Consider the following 19992-nt stretch of genomic DNA (forward strand, 5'->3'; position numbering starts at 1 on the left):
TTTGTGTTTGCACTGTTGTGTCTGCACCGCCTGACCAGCCACATCCTCAGATACACGTTCCATAACTCAGATACTGCAGTCACAACTCCACAGTGAAGTAAAGTAACTCACATTCTTTGTGTTTGGTGAGGAGTGTTAGATTTTTGTTTCATTGTTGTGAATTGTTAGATACTACTGCGCTGTTAGAGTTAGGAACACAAGCATTTCACTACACCCGCAATAACATCTGCTAAATATGGGTATGTGACCAGTAACATCTGCTAAATATGGGTATGTGACCAGTAACATCTGCTAAATATGGGTATGTGACCAATAACATCTGATAAATATGGGTATGGGACCAATAACATCTGATATATATGGGTATGTGACCAGTAACATCTGATATATATGGGTATGTGACCAATAACATCTGATATATATGGGTATGTGACCAGTAACATCTGCTAAATATGGGTATGTGACCAGTAACATCTGATATATATGGGTATGTGACCAATAACATCTGATATATATGGGTATGGGACCAATAACATCTGATATATATGGGTATGTGACCAGTAACATCTGCTAAATATGGGTATGTGACCAATAACATCTGATATATATGGGTATGTGACCAATAACATCTGATAAATATGGGTATGGGACCAATAACATCTGATATATATGGGTATGTGACCAGTAACATCTGATATATATGGGTATGTGACCAATAACATCTGATATATATGGGTATGTGACCAGTAACATCTGCTAAATATGGGTATGTGACCAGTAACATCTGATATATATGGGTATGTGACCAATAACATCTGATATATATGGGTATGGGACCAATAACATCTGATATATATGGGTATGTGACCAGTAACATCTGCTAAATATGGGTATGTGACCAATAACATCTGCTAAATATGGGTATGTGACCAATAACATCTGATAAATATGGGTATGTGACCAATAACATCTGATATATATGGGTATGTGACCAATAACATCTGATAAATATGGGTATGAGACCAATAACATCTGTTAAATATGGGTATGTGACCAATAACATCTGATAAATATGGGTATGTGACCAATAACATCTGATAAATATGGGTATGTGACCAATAACATCTGATATATATGGGTATGTGACCAATAACATCTGCTAAATATGGGTATGTGACCAGTAACATCTGATAAATATGGGTATGTGACCAATAACATCTGATAAATATGGGTATGTGACCAATAACATCTGATATATATGGGTATGTGACCAATAACATCTGCTAAATATGGGTATGTGACCAGTAACATCTGATAAATATGGGTATGTGACCAATAACATCTGATAAATATGGGTATGTGACCAGTAACATCTGATAAATATGGGTATGTGACCAATAACATCTGATAAATATGGGTATGTGACCAATAACATCTGATATATATGGGTATGTGACCAATAACATCTGCTAAATATGGGTATGTGACCAGTAACATCTGATAAATATAGGTATGTGACCAATAACATCTGATAAATATGGGTATGTGACCAATAACATCTGATATATATGGGTATGTGACCAATAACATCTGCTAAATATGGGTATGTGACCAGTAACATCTGATAAATATGGGTATGTGACCAATAACATCTGATAAATATGGGTATGTGACCAATAACATCTGATATATATGGGTATGTGACCAATAACATCTGCTAAATATGGGTATGTGACCAATAACATCTGATATATATGGGTATGTGACCAATAACATCTGCTAAATATGGGTATGTGACCAGTAACATCTGATAAATATGGGTATGTGACCAATAACATCTGATAAATATGGGTATGTGACCAATAACATCTGCTAAATATGGGTATGTGACCAATAACATCTGATATATATGGGTATGTGACCAGTAACATTTGATAAATATGGGTATGTGACCAGTAACATTTGATAAATATGGGTATGTGACCAGTAACATCTGATAAATATGGGTATGTGACCAATAACATCTGATAAATATGGGTATGGGACCAATAACATCTGTTAAATATGGGTATGTGACCAGTAACATCTGATAAATATGGGTATGGGACCAATAACATCTGATAAATATGGGTATGTGACCAGTAACATCTGATAAATATGGGTATGTGACCAATAACATCTGATATATATGGGTATGTGACCAGTAACATCTGATAAATATGGGTATGTGACCAATAACATCTGATAAATATGGGTATGTGACCAATAACATCTGATAAATATGGGTATGTGACCAGTAACATCTGATAAATATGGGTATGTGACCAATAACATCTGATATATATGGGTATGTGACCAATAACATCTGATAAATATGGGTATGTGACCAGTAACATCTGATAAATATGGGTATGTGACCAATAACATCTGATAAATATGGGTATGTGACCAATAACATCTGATAAATATGGGTATGTGACCAGTAACATCTGATAAATATGGGTATGTGACCAATAACATCTGATATATATGGGTATGTGACCAATAACATCTGATAAATATGGGTATGTGACCAATAACATCTGATAAATATGGGTATGTGACCAGTAACATCTGATAAATATGGGTATGTGACCAATAACATCTGATAAATATGGGTATGTGACCAATAACATCTGATAAATATGGGTATGTGACCAGTAACATTTGATAAATATGGGTATGTGACCAATAACATCTGATATATATGGGTATGTGACCAGTAACATCTGATAAATATGGGTATGTGACCAGTAACATCTGATAAATATGGGTATGTGACCAGTAACATCTGATAAATATGGGTATGTGACCAATAACATCTGATAAATATGGGTATGTGACCAATAACATCTGTTAAATATGGGTATGTGACCAATAATATCTGATAAATATGGGTATGTGACCAATAATATCTGATAAATATGGGTATGTGACCAATAACATCTGATAAATATGGGTATGTGACCAATAACATCTGATAAATATGGGTATGGGACCAATAACATCTGATAAATATGTGTATGTGACCAGTAACATTTGATAAATATGGGTATGTGACCAGTAACATCTGATAAATATGGTTATGTGACCAGTAACATTTGATAAATATGGGTATGTGACCAATAACATCTGATAAATATGGGTATGTGACCAGTAACATTTGATAAATATGGGTATGTGACCAGTAACATTTGATAAATATGGGTATGTGACCAGTAACATCTGATAAATATGGGTATGTGACCAGTAACATCTGATAAATATGGGTATGTGACCAATAACATCTGATAAATATGGGTATGTGACCAATAACATCTGATAAATATGGGTATGTGACCAATAACATCTGATAAATATGGGTATGTGACCAATAACATCTGATAAATATGGGTATGTGACCAATAACATCTGTTAAATATGGGTATGTGACCAATAATATCTGATAAATATGGGTATGTGACCAATAATATCTGATAAATATGGGTATGTGACCAATAACATCTGATAAATATGGGTATGTGACCAATAACATCTGATAAATATGGGTATGGGACCAATAACATCTGATAAATATGTGTATGTGACCAGTAACATTTGATAAATATGGGTATGTGACCAGTAACATCTGATAAATATGGTTATGTGACCAGTAACATTTGATAAATATGGGTATGTGACCAATAACATCTGATAAATATGGGTATGTGACCAGTAACATTTGATAAATATGGGTATGTGACCAGTAACATCTGATAAATATGGGTATGTGACCAGTAACATCTGATAAATATGGGTATGTGACCAGTAACATTTGATAAATATGGGTATGTGACCAGTAACATCTGATAAATATGGGTATGTGACCAGTAACATTTGATAAATATGGGTATGTGACCAGTAACATCTGATAAATATGGGTATGTGACCAGTAACATTTGATAAATATGGGTATGTATATACCAATAACCTTTGATTTGCTTTATTTGCTTTAATCCTTCCATTGTTCTATCTGGTGTATGTTAAATGGAGGGAGAAGGGACTGGTCACAATTTAAGACTTATACATAGATAAGAAATTGGCATCATTCATCCAATTAAATAATACATTCAAACTCTCCCATTCACATGTTTTTCTCATTATTTACAAATCAGACACTATATCAAAGGGACAATTCAAAACTGTTGACATCCTCCCTGTACCACATGTGTTTTATGATTTGCTACAGCGCCCTCCCATTTCAAAACACCTCATCTCACAGTTTGTCTCCTTTTTCTCCAGCTACACAGAGGCCTCTAATGGTCATCTCGAGGAGACTTGGGGTAAAGAGTTAAATATTGAGCGCTCAGATGATCTATGGGGAGAAGCCCTGTCTAGAATCCACTCCTGTTCCATCATTGCCAGATATCAATGGATACGATGCAAAGTCAGGCATAGACTTCATTACTCCAAAACCAAATGACATAGAATTTACCCCCAGGTCTCCCCACTGTGTGACAAGTGTAAAGCCTCAGAAGGTTCATTAACTCATCATTTTAGGCTCTGCCCCCTACTTAGTAATTTCTGGAGGAACATATTTGATTGGTTTTCAAAGGTATATGAGAGAGCCATTGAACCTGAAGTGAAACTTGCTCTCTTTGGCTGCTCAGAGTCTGTTCTAAGATCGTCCTATGAGGAACAACAGGCTCTGATGTTTGGAATGGTGGCTACAAAACAAAGGATCCTCACAGAATGGAAGCCACGCCCCTTTGCTTCCGTAGACAGCTAGCAGAAATGATTAACACCATTAACTTGGAAAATGCAAAAAAAATTCAGGACTAACTCCTTCAGTAGATTTCTCAAGGTTTGGGGTCCGTTTCTGGATCATCTGGACAGAGACTGACATGGAACACTGACATGGAACACTGACACGGAACACTGACACGGAACACTGACACGGAACATTCTGTTGTTCTAACTGTCGCTGTTGCTCTCTTCTTGTCCCATGTCTTGTTTAAGAAAGACTTCATTTCATATGTCTGGCAGCTGTGTTATTCCTTTGTTTGTACTAAATTGCAAAATTTATACAAAATATACAACAACAAAGAAACAACTGATTTGATTTGTCCTGCATAGATCTGCTGTCTGGGGAGGAGAGTGTTCGCTCCCAGCTCCACAGGTTCTCTGCCAGCGTCTACTTCTCCTACTCGGCTATGCCTGGCAAACTGTTCCTACGCAAAGAGGTGAGCTGGAACTGCAGGCGAGAACATCTGCATTGTTCTACAATGTGTTTGCATTCTACTGTATGTGAATCACAATCATTTCCCTGTGTGTGTTCAGGTGTTTTACCCCAGAGAGAAGTTCAACCACCCCTACATCCTCAATCTCCTCTGTGAGCAGGTCAGTGTTGATTGTTTCCCCATGACCTTTTTTATTCACTACCTCCTACATATCACACCTTATATTAATATAAATCTGGGTTTTTGTTTCCCTTTCAGATCATGAGAGACACGTACTGTGACACCTGTGTGAGGATCTCCAGAGAGGAGAGGAGGAAAATGAAGGACCTACTGGGTGAGTCTTTTTTTACCAGGGGAGTCTAGTTGTTTTTTTTACCAGGGGAGTCTAGTTGGTGATTCCCGGTAAATATTACTGTTCTGAACCTCCATCCCACTGTATCTCCTTACATTCTCTCCCTCCTTTCTTCTCTCTCTATTCTCTCTCTATTCTCCGTCCTTCTGTCTCTATTCTCTCTCTATTCTCCCTCCTTCTCTCTCTTTTCTCCCTCCTTCTCTCTCTATTCTCTCTCTATTCTCCCTCCTTTCTTCTCTCTCTATTCTCTCTCTATTCTCTCTCCCTCCTTCTCTCTTTATTCTCCCTCCTTCTCTCTCTCCTCTCCCTCCTTCTCTCTCTATTCTCCCTCCTTCTCTCTTTTCTCCCTCCTTCTCTCTCTATTCTCCCTCCTTTCTTCTCTCTCTATTCTCTCTCTATTCTCCCTCCTTCTCTCTCTATTCTCTGTCCTTCTCTCTCTATTCTCTCTCTACTCTCCCTCTCTTCTCCCTCCTTCTCTCTCTATTCTCCCTCCTTCTCTCTCTATTCTCGCTCCTTCTCTCTCTATTCTCTCTCTACTCTCCCTCTCTTCTCCCTCCTTCTCTCTCTATTCTCCCTCCTTCTCTCTCTATTCTCCCTCTATTCCAGCCAGTTTCAACGTGGGTACAAGTGTCAGCTTGGTCCAGGATGACACCATGAAGAAGAGGATAGTGATGGCTGCCAGAGACAACTGGGAAAACTACTTCACAAGACTGTTCCCTGTCAAAGTGAGTTAGTCCCCCCCCCCCCCCTCTCTCTCCTGTGTGTGAGAGGCTGGAGTGTGTTTAAACCTGTGTCTGTGTGTGTGTGTGTGTGTGTGTGTGTGTGCGTGCGTGCGTGCGTGTGTGTGTGTGTGTGTGTGTGTGTGTGTGTGTGTGTGTGTGTGTGCGTGCGTGCGTGCGTGCGTGTGTGTTGTAGGGTGATACCAGCGGGGACACCCAGGTATTGGGTGTGTCTCATCGTGGGCTTCGTCTGCTGAAGGTGGCCAGAGCATCAGGCATCAACCCCAAACACCTGATCCTGCTACGCAGCTACAGGTACTCCCATCCTTCAATCACAACCAAATGGAAAAGACCTATGAACTATGAATGTATGTATGATTAAGTGAGAGTATACATCTAGTATGTGATGTCGGTGTATGTTCTCCCTGTATGTGTACAGTAAGTGCTGTGGTTTTCTCTGTGTAGCTACGCGGAGCTGCTGTCGGTGAAGCTGCGGTCTGCAGACATGGTAGAATTCAGTCTGAAAGAAGAACAGCTGCAGCTGCAGAGCAACAGAGCTGCTCAGATCACTGCCGTGGTCAGGCTGTTCCACCAAGAACTCGTCGAGGTAAACCCCCCTCCTCTTCCACATCTCATATCATTCAAATAGTTGTTTATATACACGTTACATGGCCAAAAGTATGTGCACACCTGCTCGTCGAACATCTCATTTAACAAATCATGGACATTAATATGGAGTTGGTCCCCCCTTTGCTGCTATAACAGCCTCTAATCTTCTGGATGTTGGAACATTGCTGCAGGCACTTGCTTCCATTCAGCCACAAGAACATTAGTGAGTTCGGGCACTGATGTTGGGCGAATTGGCCTGGCTCGTAGTCGGCGTTCCAATGTAAATCAAAAGTGTTTGATGGGGTTGAGGTCAGGGCTCCGTGCAGGCCAGTCAAGTTCTTTCACACCGATCTCGACAAACCATTTCTGTATGGACCTCGCTTTGTGCACGGAGGCATTGTCATTCTGAAACAGGAAACTGTTACTACAATGTAGGAAGCACAGAATCGTTTCTAATGTAATTTTATGCTGTAGCGTTAAGATTACCCTTCACTGGAACTAAGGGACCTAGCCCAAACCATCATTCCTCCTCCACCAAACTTTACAGTTGGCACTATGCATTCAGGCAGGTAGCATTCTCCTGGCATCCTCCAAACCCAGACTTGTCCGTCGAACTGCCTGGTGTAAAGCAATCCATCACTCCAGAGAACGTGTTTCCACTGCACCCGAGTCCAATGGCAGCGAGCTTTATAGCACTCTAGCTAATGCTTGGCATTGTGAATGGTGATCTTAGGCTTGTGTGCAGCTGCTCGGCCATGGAAACCCAGTTCATGAAGCTTGTGACGAACAGTTATTGTGCTGCACGTTGCTTCCAGAGACAGTTTGGAACTTGGTAGTGAGTGTTGCAACCGAGGACAGACAATATTCATTGTTTCAGCCCTCTGCAGTCCTACTCTGTGAGCTTGTGTGGCCTACTACTATGTGGCTGAGCTGTTGTTGCTCCTAGACCTCTCCACTTCACAATAACAGCCCTTACAGTTGACCGGGGCAGCTCTAGCAGGGCAGAGATTTGACAAACTGACTTGTTGGAAAAGTGGCATGTTATGATGGTGGGACATTGAAAGTCACTGAGCTCTTTAGTTCTACTGCCAATGTTTGTCTATGGAGATTGCATGGCTGTGTGTTCGATTTTATACACCAGTAAGCAACGGGTGTGGCTGAAATAGCCGAATCCACAAATTTGAAGGGGTGTCCACATACTTGTGTATATATAGTGTACATTTCCTGGTACATCTTACTGTATAGAATCTTTGTTGTGTGTAACCTCCTACCAAACCTTCTCAGGGCTCGGATCATGTGATCGCCCTGAAGAGCTTTGAGACGGTCGACAAGAGCCTGCTCAACTTCCGCAAGGGTGACATCATCAAACTGCTGCCCATAGATGGCCTCAAACCAGGTGAGGTCATCACAGTGACCTTTGACCTCTGTCTCTCTCTCTCTCTTCTGTCTCTCTCCTAACCCTGCTCTCTCCCTCTCTCTCAGGTTGGTGTTTCGGTTCCATTGGGGGGCGCTCGGGTCTCTTCCCCACGGACATCACTCAGCCGTCTGCCCCTCCTGACTACCACCATGTCCACCTTGACCGCCGCGACGAGAGGAGGAAGAGCATGAGAGCTCCAACCCCCAGACCCACCTCCCACAACGGCTCAGCACAGCACAGCCGAGATGGCTCCGTCCTGGGGTCGGCTCGGTCGGTTCAGGGTAGTGAGATGAATGACGTACAGACGTTCCTGATGACAGAGTTTGCGATGAAATACTTCAGAGATGCTGACACGAGGTAAGAGGGGTCATTTTAATTGAACCTTTATTTAACTAGGTAAGTCAGTTAATAACCTATTCTTATTTACAATGACGGCCTACACCAGCCAAACCCAGACAACACTGGGCCAGTTGTGCGCCGCCCTATGGGACACACAATCACGGCCGGTTGTGATACTGCCTGAAATCGAACCAGGGTCTCTAGCACTGAGATGCAGTGCCTTAGACCGCTGCGCCACTCGGGAGCCCAATTACAACCCTGGTAATAGGGTTGTACAATGTACAGTGTGTAATCCTATGTGTTGTGTTACAACTGTCTGCCATAACTACACAATCACCTCTTTTTTCTCTCTTTAATCATCACCCCTCCTTCCTCTTTCTCCTCCTCTTCCTCTTCCTCTTTCTCCTCCTCTTCCTCCTCCTATTTCTCTTCCTCTTTCTCCTCCTCTTTCTCCTCCTCTTTCTCCTCCTATTTCTCCTCCTATTTCTCCTCCTCTTTCTCCTCCTATTTCTCCTCCTATTTCTCCTCCTCTTTCTCCTCCTCTTTCTCCTCCTCTTTCTCCTCCTCTTTCTCCTCCTCTTTCTTCCTCCTCTTTCTCTTCCTCTTAATCCTCCTCCCTTTGTCTCTCTATCCCAGCATGGAGGGTAGAGGTCTTCTTGATGGAGGTCGAAACTTCTCAGAGATGGTTCAGTACACAGAGGTTCCCGTTCGGGAATCTCTCATCCTGTACTCTGATCCTGATCTTAATAACCTGGCTGTCCAGGCCTTCATGAGTGAGTCCACACACACGCACGCACGCACACGCACGCACGCACGCACGCACACACAAACACATGCGCACGCACGCACACACACGCATACACACGCACGCATACACACGCACACGCACACACACGTGCGCACACGCACGCACGCGCGCACACACACACACGTTTGCGCACGCACGCACACACACACACACACTACACACACACACGCACGCATGCACACACACACGCACACACACACTACACACACACACACACACACACACACACACACACACACACACCTGCACTACATTGCGTATCAATTTTCCCAATTTGATAATACTCTCTCTGAAGGTGTGATGCAGTTCATGGGAGACCAGCCTCTGGGGAATCACAAGTCTGAGGAAGACTGTGTCAGCCATGTCTTGATGGTGAGACATACATATATCTCACAAACACACTATCGCTCACCATACACTCCTAATGAGGATACGACTGCTTGAATGAAAACATGGGAGTAATATCTGTCCATCGTGTTTGTGTGTTCAGCTGGGGAAGGAGAAGGAGTTCCTGAGAGATGAGATCTACTGCCAGGTCATTAAACAGACCACTAACAACACTCACAGGTGAGAGGCTGGCAGTCTGTGTATAAACCTTTACCTGTGAATAGTGTACAGAGGGTCAATTCCTTACGTATGTGTGTGTGTGTGTTTTGTGTGTGTGGTATACAGGCAGAGCTGTACCCGAGGTTGGCGTTTATTGAACCTGGTAACAGGGTTCTTCCCCTGTTCTGGCACTCTCAATCCCTACGTCACACAACTCTTACAAAACATCAGCCAAGACCCCTCACACCCTTACCAAGGTACACACACACAGCCCTGCTCCCCCCTCACACACTGGCGATGCCCCCAAAGATATCCCTTTAAAAGTCTGCAGCTGTCTGCTACCCCAGCGCTCTTCTGTATCCAATGCAGATGTGTGTGTGTGTGTGTGTGTGCGTGTGCATGTGTGTGTGTGTGTGTGTGTGTGTGTGTGTGTGTGTGTTTCCTCTCCATCTCAGAGCTGTCTCAATACTGTAAGGAGAACCTGTTCCGGTCTCTGATCCACGGAGGTCGCAGACACGTCCCCTCTCAAGTAGAGATGGAAGCCATACTGGTGAGACATGAGTGTGGATATTATTTTATTTTGTGACGATCAGTTCCGTCATCGCTTGGTGCGTGTTGTTCTCTGTAGGCTGGCAGAAGCTCTCGCCGGTTCCCCATCAAGCTGCCGGGTGGAGTAGACTTCCCCTGTAAGATACGCAGCTTTAGCGTAAGTCAAGACTCCTTCTCTCCTTTCCCCTGCCTCCCTTTCATTAGCATCATGAAGAAAAATAAAGATTGACTCTGTGTACCAAGGTGGCTCTGGAGGTGGTGGAAGAGCTGTGTACAGAGATGGGCATCCAGGACCTGTCAGAAGTCAACGAGTTCTCTATCCATGCCAGCCGGGACCAGGGTAGGAGGACAAAGACATCATATAGCTTATATACTGTATGTCACGATCTTCTAATGAATTAACGGACCAAGGCGCAGCATACGTAGAGTTCCACATGTTTATTAATTGAAGCTCACAAAAACAATAAAGAGCAACGAAACGTGACGTTCTGTTGGGCTCACAGGCATCAACACAAAAACAAGATCCCACAAAAACCCAGTGGGTAATGGCTGCCTAAATATGACCCCCAATCAGAGACAACGATAGACAGCTGCCTCTGATTGGGAACCATACCAGGCCAATATAGAAATACAAAAACTAGAGTACCCACCCTAGTCATACCCCGACCTAACCAAATGAAAGAATACAAGGCTCTCTAAGGTCAGGGCGTGACAGGACCCCCCCCCCCCCCCACACACACACACACTTAGGTGTGGCCGCAAAACCTGACTCTATAGGGTAGGGTCCGGGTGGGCATCTAGCCTTGGTGGCGGCTCCGTTGCGGAATGTAGACCCTGCTCGGATCCGTCAGCTTCGGTTGCGGCCCTGGTGCGGGGATCGTCGCCGGGGACTCCGGACCGTGGATCGTCGCCGGGGACTCCGGACCGTGGATCGTCGCCGGAATCTCCAGACCGTGGATCGTCGCCAGGGACTCTGGACTGGGAACCCTCGCTGGAGGCTCTGTACTGGGAACCCTCGCTGGAGGCTCTGGACTGGGAACCCTCGCTGGAGGCTCTGGACTGGGAACCCTCGCTGGAAGCTCTGGACTAGGAACCCTCGCTGGAGGCTCTGGACTGGAAACCCTCGCTGGAGGCTCTGGACTGTGAACCCTCGCTGGAGGCTCTGGACTGGGTACCCTCGCTGGAGGCTCTGGACTAGGAACCCTCGCAGGAGGCTCTGGACTAGGAACCCTCGCTGGAGGCTCTGGACTGGGAACCCTCGCTGGAGGCTCTGGACTAGGAACCCTCGCTGGAGGCTCTGGACTAGGAACCCTCGCAGGAGGCTCTGGACTGGGAACCCTTGCTGGAGGCTCTGGACTGGAAACCCTCGCTGGAGGCTCTGGAATGTGAACCCTCGCTGGAGGCTCTGGACTGGGTACCCTCGCTGGAGGCTCTGGACTAGGAACCCTCGCAGGAGGCTCTGGACTAGGAACCCTCGCTGGAGGCTCTGGACTGGGAACCCTCGCTGGAGGCTCTGGACTGGGAACCCTCGCTGGAGGGTCTGGACTGGGAACCCTCGCTGGAGGCTCTGGACTGGGAACCGTCGCCTGAATCTCCAGACTGTGGAGGCACACTGTGGTCCTGATGTGTGGGGCCAGCACAGGTGGCACCGGACTGGTGACACACACTTCAGGGAGAGTGCGAGGAGCAGCCACAGGACGTACCTGACTGGGAAGGCGCACTAGTAGAACCGGCACAAATTGTACCGGAACAATGACACACACTTCAGGGCGAGTGCGTGGAGGAGACACAGGACGTACCGGACTGGGGAAGCGCACTGGAGGCCAGATGCGTGAAACTGGTGCAGATGACACCAGTCACGCTCCTCAGCTGCCCGCTCTGCAGCACTCTCATCGTCACCACCTCTCTCCGGAATCTTTTGTCGAGTTCCTCCTTCAACTCCCTGATGGTCTATGGCTCATTCCTCTGCTCCACCGACCACCCCGTGTGCCTCCCCCTCTGAATTTTTGGCTGTCTTTTGAGATTTCTACCTGGCCGCGAACCCCGGCGTCGTCGCTGTCCTCCCTTCTCTTCTTGCGTCTCCCGCAAAGTAAGGCGATCCTGTCCTGCCAGGATTTCCTCCCAAGTCCAGGATCCCTTCCCATCCAATATCTCCTCCCAAGGCCAGGATACACTCTCCTCCTGGGCACGCTGCTTGGTCCTGTTGTGGTGGGATCTTCTGTCACGATAGTCGTGGTAATCATACTCGGACCAAGGCGCAGTGTACGTAGAGTTCCACATGTTTATTAATTGAAACTCACAAAAACAATAAAGAGCAACGAAACGTGACGTTCTGTTGGGCTCACAGGCATCAACACAAAAACAAGATCCCACAAAACACAGTGGGTAATGGCTGCCTAAATACGATCCCCAATCAGAGAAAACGATAGACAGCTGCCTCTGATCGGGAACCATACCAGGCCAAGATAGAAATACAAAAATTTGAGTACCCACCCTAGTCACACCTCGACTTAACCTAAATTAGAGAATAAAAGGCTCTCTAAGGTCAGGGCGTGACAATATAACCCAAATGACTCCCCCAAACTGTTCACCTGCATCTGACAAAATATTGTTACACATTCATTTTGTGACCGCAAAAGGCTTCCCTTACAGTTAAAAAACCCCACATGATTTCACATGTGAAATTTCCAATGTGATCACATAAACCTTTCACATTCTAATTCATTCTGATTCTAATTGTCACATGATGCCCCCCCAAACAGAAATGAGTCATTAGGATGTCACGAATTACATTGTGTGTTTATTTATACAGTAATTATTATTCAACATGTCCTCACCTGGGATTTGAACTCACAACCTCTTGGTTCACAGCATTCCGATCTTCCTGTTACGCCTCTATGACTCTGTCAATAACTGATTTCACCTGTATTCCTACACTTTGGACTGCAAAGTAAATCTCAGCTTTGTTAAAAATAAAATAAAACAATAAAAATTATATTTATCATAGTGATTCAGTAGTAACATTAAAACAGAATAAATCCTCCAACATTAGTCAGATTAACAGCAGTCAGATGGTATTATTTTGCTAAGTGCAGAGATGTTTTATAGGTCATGACTGTGTAGGGATGTTTTATAGGTAAGGACTGTATAGAGATGTTTTATAGGTAATGACTGTGTAGAGATGTTTTATAGGTAATGAATGTGTAGAGATATTTTATAGGTAATGACTGTGTAGAGATGTTTTAAAGGGAATGATTGTGGGAATGAATTCTTCTCTCTTCATCCTGCCTTATCACAACCTCCTTCCTGCCTCTCTTCTTCCCCTCCTCCGTCAGAGGGGATGATGCGGCCAATCCACCCCGATGAGTACCTGTTTGACTTCCTTTTGGATGACGGCTCCATTTTCCTGTCCTTCCACCGCGTCATGTGGACACACCCCCTTCACTTCGACAATGACCTGTACCTGGAGTTCCACTTCCAACAGGTACCGTAGTAACGACCCCGAGTTCTGTTATTACCATAGAAAGCACCTCCAGTTATGTCAGGCCCTGGTGACAACCCTTCTGTCCCTGTAGTTCAATGAACTCCTTCTGTCCCTGTCTGTTGCCTGCAGGTCCTGGGTGATTACCTGGATGGCAAACTGCTGCTGCCAAGCGGTGGTGCCAATGTTGTCCAGCAGATGGCAGAGCTGGCTGTCCTGCAGCATCTGGCACAGGGTCTTACTCAAGAGCCCTCTGTGTGAGTACTAGCCTTAACCTTTAGCCTTTAGCTCAGTGCTACTCACTATTTTTTTGTAAGGGGGCCACTTTGGGTTGAGACAATCATTCAGAGAGCCGCACAGATCTTTAAGTTGTTATACGTTTTCTTCCAATATTATCGAATTATTCAATTTGAGAGCAAATTGAGAGCAATAGAGCACCTGTAATTGATTTGATGTACAGCACATCACAAATATATACATACACACATCACATAGGCTACATCACATGTATAAGACCCATATTAAGGGTTACCTCAGTCGTTGGATGAGAGAAAATGTCCCTGCTGCTCCTTGACTGAATTCATTCATAAATGTATAGTCTGTTGTTGCTATCCTTGTGAGGCAATCCAGGTGTGCATTGGTCATCCTGTTTCTCTGTTTTTGTTTCACAATATTCATTGTTGAAAATGTTGCTTCACATGAATAAGTCCTGACAAAAAAAATGGATGTCACCTTTTGCACACACTGCTTCAGAAGTGGATACTCTGTGTCTGACAAGGCTCCAGAAATGGGTAACACCTGCTCCTAGTTCACCTTGCAATGTGTCATGTTCCCTGCAGCTCCACTATCTCTCTATTCCAGCACGGTCAGGACAGAGGGCTGTGATGACTGGGGTCAGAGATGACACTATCTCCCTCTCTATTCCAGCGCGGTCAGGACAGAGGGCTGTGATGACTGGGGTCAGAGATGACACTATCTCCCTCTCTATTCCAGCGCGGTCAGGACAGAGGGCTGTGATGACTGGGGTCAGAGATGACACTATCTCCCTCTCTATTCCAGCGCGGTCAGGACAGAGGGCTGTGATGACTGGGGTCAGAGATGACACTGGCACATGAAAGGGATTCTCAATGAAGTTGAAAAACTCCTTGTACTTGATGATATCCTTGAATCTTGACTCAAACTCCAACTTCAACTCTTCCAACACACACAAATGCATCAAAGTTAACATGTTGCAGTATGTCTGGGTTGGATGTGGTGACTGCTCTGAGTTTGGGGAAATGAAGAATCTGTCTGTCAGGTATGAACAGTGTGGTGATTTTATTTTGAAATGCTGTGACCACATGCAGCATTTTGCCCAGAGTTGTATCTTTCCCTTGGAGCTGGAGATTCACCCTGTTCAGGTGGCAGGTGATGTAAGTTAAAACAGCTTTAATATCCACTGTGGATCATCCAGCTCTGGCTCCTCTCTCCCCATTGCTCGCAACAAATTCATGGATTTGAGGGAGGAGAGAGAGCTGCTGTATTCTGTCTGGTATTCCTCCAGCAACTCACGGAGCCGGTGATTCAGTACCCTTGCAATTATCATGTGCATCACGCGCACAACTTCCTGGATCAAATTCAGTCACCGTCTTTGAGTTTAACCACAAGTGCTTCCTGATGAATGATACAATGAAACGTAACACATTCGGGAATATCCTCTCTCTTTCTCATCAGGCCTATGAGTCCCATCTCCTTCCCTCACATGTTTGGGGCGCCGTCAGTGCACACAGATGCCCATTTTGACCAGTCAATGTTATTTTCAGCAAAAAATGTAAAAAAGGCTTTCAGAATATCAACATACAATATTTTAGTTAAGGCCAAAAAACATTATTTGACAATCTCCGCGTCTGTGAAGGTCTTCTTGTTTCTCGCGACTATCCAAGCAATCTCATGTTGCCTCTGTCGTCTTCTCTGCAACAGTGCTAGATCTGTCCATCATTTGTTGTTGTCCTTTGAGCTGTCCTTTGGGTTGTGCTATTTTGATGTTTCTGAGGTTGCTTTGGGACGGATATGTTGTGTCAAAGTGGGCAATGTGTGACTGGAAATGTCGCTCTAAATGTTCTTGTTGAAAAAAAAAAGACCTCTGTCCACATCTCTTGGAACTTTTGGTGTTCTTCTTGACTTGTATCCTTCTCTTTGCCACCGGAGCCACGTTAGCTACATTAGCTACATTAGCTAGCTGCATTTCCCCGCTGCCATCTTCCTGATTTTCCTTGTTCTCCGGTGGTTATTCGTTCTTCCTGATTTTCCTTGTTCTCCGGTGGTTATTCGTTCATAGCTGTCATGATGTTCTCCAGCTCTTCCCCCTCATTTTCATTGTCAATAGATTTACTTTTCTTTTTTTACAATAAATCGATCCATGTCGACCAGACTGCAAAATTAGCTAGTAGCAAACTGATATGTGTCAGTTGCTGTAGCTGAGCAGTTGTGTTCTATTTCGGCAAACGTTCTATTTCTGTTCAACAGCTGCGCTTTACTGCCATCTATCTGCCATCCAGGGAACAATTTCCCCATCCAGGGAAAATCGGAAAATCACCGCGAGCCTCGCAATGAGTACCACTGCTTTTTCATACGGTTGTTTTCAAACCGGACATCAGTGATAGTTCTCTCTGTCCTGTGTTAAGAGTGATAGAGTTGCTGACAGTTCTCTCTCTTCTGTCCCTGTCAGGCCTGAACTGAAGGAGTACCTCCCCCGACAGGAAGGGGGCAGCACCAACCTGGAGCAGATCCACTCTATCTCCCTCAGAGAGAGAACCACCATGCTGTCCCTCAGCCCCCACGACGCCAAAGCACGCTTACTCGGTGAGGCACCAACACACACACACAGCACACACACACTTTTATTTTGGCCTTGGTTGTGTAAAGCACTTTGTGATAAATGTATTTGTAAATATATTTAGATTCACTGTATCTACAGTATAATGCTGTATGAGTATAATTACATTGATTGATTTGCTGCCTCTATCCCCAGAGTGCCTGAGCTCCCTACCTCTGTTCGGCTCTAATATCTTCTTGGCTCAGAAGGTCAGCCATCGCAGCTGCCCCTCGCCCTGCCTGGTGGCTGTCAACCAAGAAGAAGTGTTGTTCTGTCATCCCAAAACACAGGTAATGAATTTACATCCCAGAAACACTGTTGTGTATGGAGGGACACCCCAAACGTACATAATGTAGGCATAGTGTTTCGGGAATTATGAGTGAACTGATTGATCATGATGAATTTTATGGATCTGTGGCTTTGAAAGATGTCTGCAATTATTAATGTTTTAATCATTTCTAGTTCGCATCTACAAATGCTTTCTAATAATTTTCCCGTGTTATTCAGGAGCGGGCGTTTGTGATCCCGTTGGTGGAAGTGCAGTCACTGAGCTTGGTCAAATCCAAGCAAGACAAGAAGGTGCCAGGAGTGGAGATCAAATACGGCAACCCAGGACGCCCAAAAACCATCACCGTCCACCTCAAGCAGGTGAAGTACAACTCAGTACACAGTAGGCTATGACAGTGCGATGGTCACCAACCCCCAGTCCCTTGTAGAGATACATGGAGTGCAGAATTTAGTTGGAGCTTTCCAGGACAACAGGTTGGTGACCACTGGTGTATAGGTTAGTTGTGTAAGCTGTGAGGTTAGACAGTGGAAGGGACTTGGGCACTAAGGGCAGCGCACGTTAGAGATGCAACCTGAACGCTACTCAATAGTGTGTGTGTGTGTGTGTGTGTGTGTGTGTGTGTGTGTGTGTGCGTGTGCGTGCGTGCGTGCGTGTGCGCGTGTGTGTGTGTGTGTGTTCTCTGCCCTACAGGCCAAGGAGTTGTGCCACATCATTGCTGTCATTATGGAGAAACTGGTACAACCACCCATCAATAGTTCTGTCTCTAGCCGCAACTAGTAGATACGCGCACACGCGCACACACACACACACACACACACACACACACACACACTCTTAGAGAGGGAGCCTACTGATACCCTCAGCCCAGATGTCTCAGGATCAGCCTATTGATTAACGGGCCTGCACTGATGATTATCAAAACAGATCAATGCCTTCATATTTTTATCTACATCATTTAGTTATAAAAAAGTCGACATATTACAGCTATGAGTACCAATGAATGTCCACATTTTTAAATTCCTTTGTACGTGTTTATATAACCAATGTATCAATGTGAAGATTTATTTGCAATAAATGTTTGTGTAATTTAAGGCCAGGCACCACACCCTCACAGGGTAATTTTTTCCCCTTAATCAATATAGCAATTAACTTTTACCAGTTGGATGCAGACACAATTATAATATTTTTTTGTATTACAATTCTTCTGAAATATTTGGTTTAAATATGCAAATGACGCAATATCTAATGAAATGGCCACATATTTGCATATCATGCAAATCTAATTTTCTGTACACTGGATAAAGTCAGTCCAAATATTTGGTTTAATTTTGTTAAGACACTCCATGACCGGACTTGTCCAGAGCAGATTGTGGATAAATACTTGTTATCTTTCTATCTGTGAAACACTAGACACGCACATAAAATGCATTTTTGGCACATTTTTCCAATGAAAATGTTATCTAGAATAAAAAATGTACAACATACAATATATGTACAAACGTTTGTGGACACCCCTTCAAATGAGGGTATTCGGCTATTTCAGCCACACCCGTTGCTGACAGGTGTATAAAATCGAGCACACCGCCATGCAATCTCCATAGACTAACATTGTCAGTAGAATGGCTCAGCGACTTTCAACGTGGCACGGTCATAGGATGCCACCTTTCCAACAAGTCAGTTCGTAAAATGTCTGCACTGCTAGAGCTGCCCTGGTGAACTGTAAGGGCTTTTATTGTGAAGTGGAAACATCTAGGAGCAAAATTGTGTCATCCTCGAAGTGGTAGGCCAAACAAGCCCACAGAATGGGACTGCCAAGTGCTGAAAAACGTAGTGAATCAAAATTGCCTGTCCTCAGTTGCAACACTCACTACAGAGTTCCAAACTGCCTCTTGAAGCAACGTCAGCACAAGTACTGTTCGCCACAAGCTTCATGAAATGGGTTTCCATGGCCGAGCAGCTGCACACAAGCCTAAGATCACCATGCGCAATGCCAAGGCTGGAGTGGTGTAAAGCTCAGCGCCATTGGACTCTGGAGCAGTGGAAACTAGTTCTCTGGAGTGATGAATCACGCTTCACCATCTGACAGTCCGCCGGACGAATCTGGGTTTGGCGGATTCCAGGAGAACGCTACCTGCCTGAATGCATAGTGCCAACTGTAAAGTTTGATGGAGGAATAATGGTCTGGGGCTGTTTATCATGGTTCGGGCTACGCCCCTTAGTTCCAGTGAAGGAAAATCTTTTCAGGAAAACTCTACAGCATACAATGACATTCTAGACTATTCTGTGCCTCCAACTTTGTGGCAACAGTTTGGGGAAGGCCCTTTCCTGTTTCAGCATGACAATTCCCCCATGCACAAAGCGAGGTCCATGCAGAAATGGTTTGTTGAGATCGGTGTGGAAGATCATTTGGAATGCTGACTGCAAGCCAGGCCTAATCGCCTAACGTTAGTGCCCGACCTCACTAATGCTTTTGTGGCTGAATGGAAGCAAGTCCTCTCAGCAATGTTCCAACATCTAGTGGAAAGCCTTCCCAGAAGAATGGAGGCTGTTAAAGCAGCGAAGGGGGGACCAACTCCATATTAATGCCCATGATTTTGAAATGAGATGTTCGACAAGTCCACATACTTTTGGTCATGTAGTGATTCAACAATTCCTTCAGGGGAAGTCTGGAGATATATTTAAGGATAACCACACAATATGTTGTAAATGCAGATGCTTCTGAGGCTGAGAAAAACTAGTTGTGGGAAGAGGTATTTTCGGGAAGTGGCAGT

At 44.5% G+C, this 19992-nt stretch overlaps 1 protein-coding gene across 1 annotated transcript in view; it reads left to right on the top strand.

Moving 5' to 3' along the window:
• The window catches only part of myo15b (myosin XVB), a 30975-nt gene extending 12141 nt beyond the window's left edge, over positions 1–18834 (top strand). Inside the window, exons 17-37 of the mRNA XM_036946117.1 lie at positions 5155–5261; positions 5359–5418; positions 5517–5592; positions 6217–6335; positions 6526–6644; positions 6795–6936; positions 8223–8334; positions 8421–8712; positions 9331–9467; positions 9798–9874; positions 9993–10069; positions 10175–10305; positions 10504–10598; positions 10677–10754; positions 10841–10937; positions 13933–14081; positions 14211–14335; positions 16786–16919; positions 17089–17222; positions 17440–17580; positions 17912–18834. Of these exons, the coding sequence (XP_036802012.1) occupies positions 5155–5261; positions 5359–5418; positions 5517–5592; positions 6217–6335; positions 6526–6644; positions 6795–6936; positions 8223–8334; positions 8421–8712; positions 9331–9467; positions 9798–9874; positions 9993–10069; positions 10175–10305; positions 10504–10598; positions 10677–10754; positions 10841–10937; positions 13933–14081; positions 14211–14335; positions 16786–16919; positions 17089–17222; positions 17440–17580; positions 17912–17998 (2489 nt within the window). The 3' untranslated portion in view covers positions 17999–18834. The remainder of the gene's footprint in view (positions 1–5154; positions 5262–5358; positions 5419–5516; positions 5593–6216; positions 6336–6525; positions 6645–6794; positions 6937–8222; positions 8335–8420; positions 8713–9330; positions 9468–9797; positions 9875–9992; positions 10070–10174; positions 10306–10503; positions 10599–10676; positions 10755–10840; positions 10938–13932; positions 14082–14210; positions 14336–16785; positions 16920–17088; positions 17223–17439; positions 17581–17911) is intronic.
• Positions 18835–19992: the final 1158 nt, after the last annotated feature.

This window comes from Oncorhynchus mykiss, chromosome 16 (genome assembly GCF_013265735.2).
Source record: "Oncorhynchus mykiss isolate Arlee chromosome 16, USDA_OmykA_1.1, whole genome shotgun sequence".
Taxonomy (NCBI): domain Eukaryota; kingdom Metazoa; phylum Chordata; class Actinopteri; order Salmoniformes; family Salmonidae; genus Oncorhynchus; species Oncorhynchus mykiss.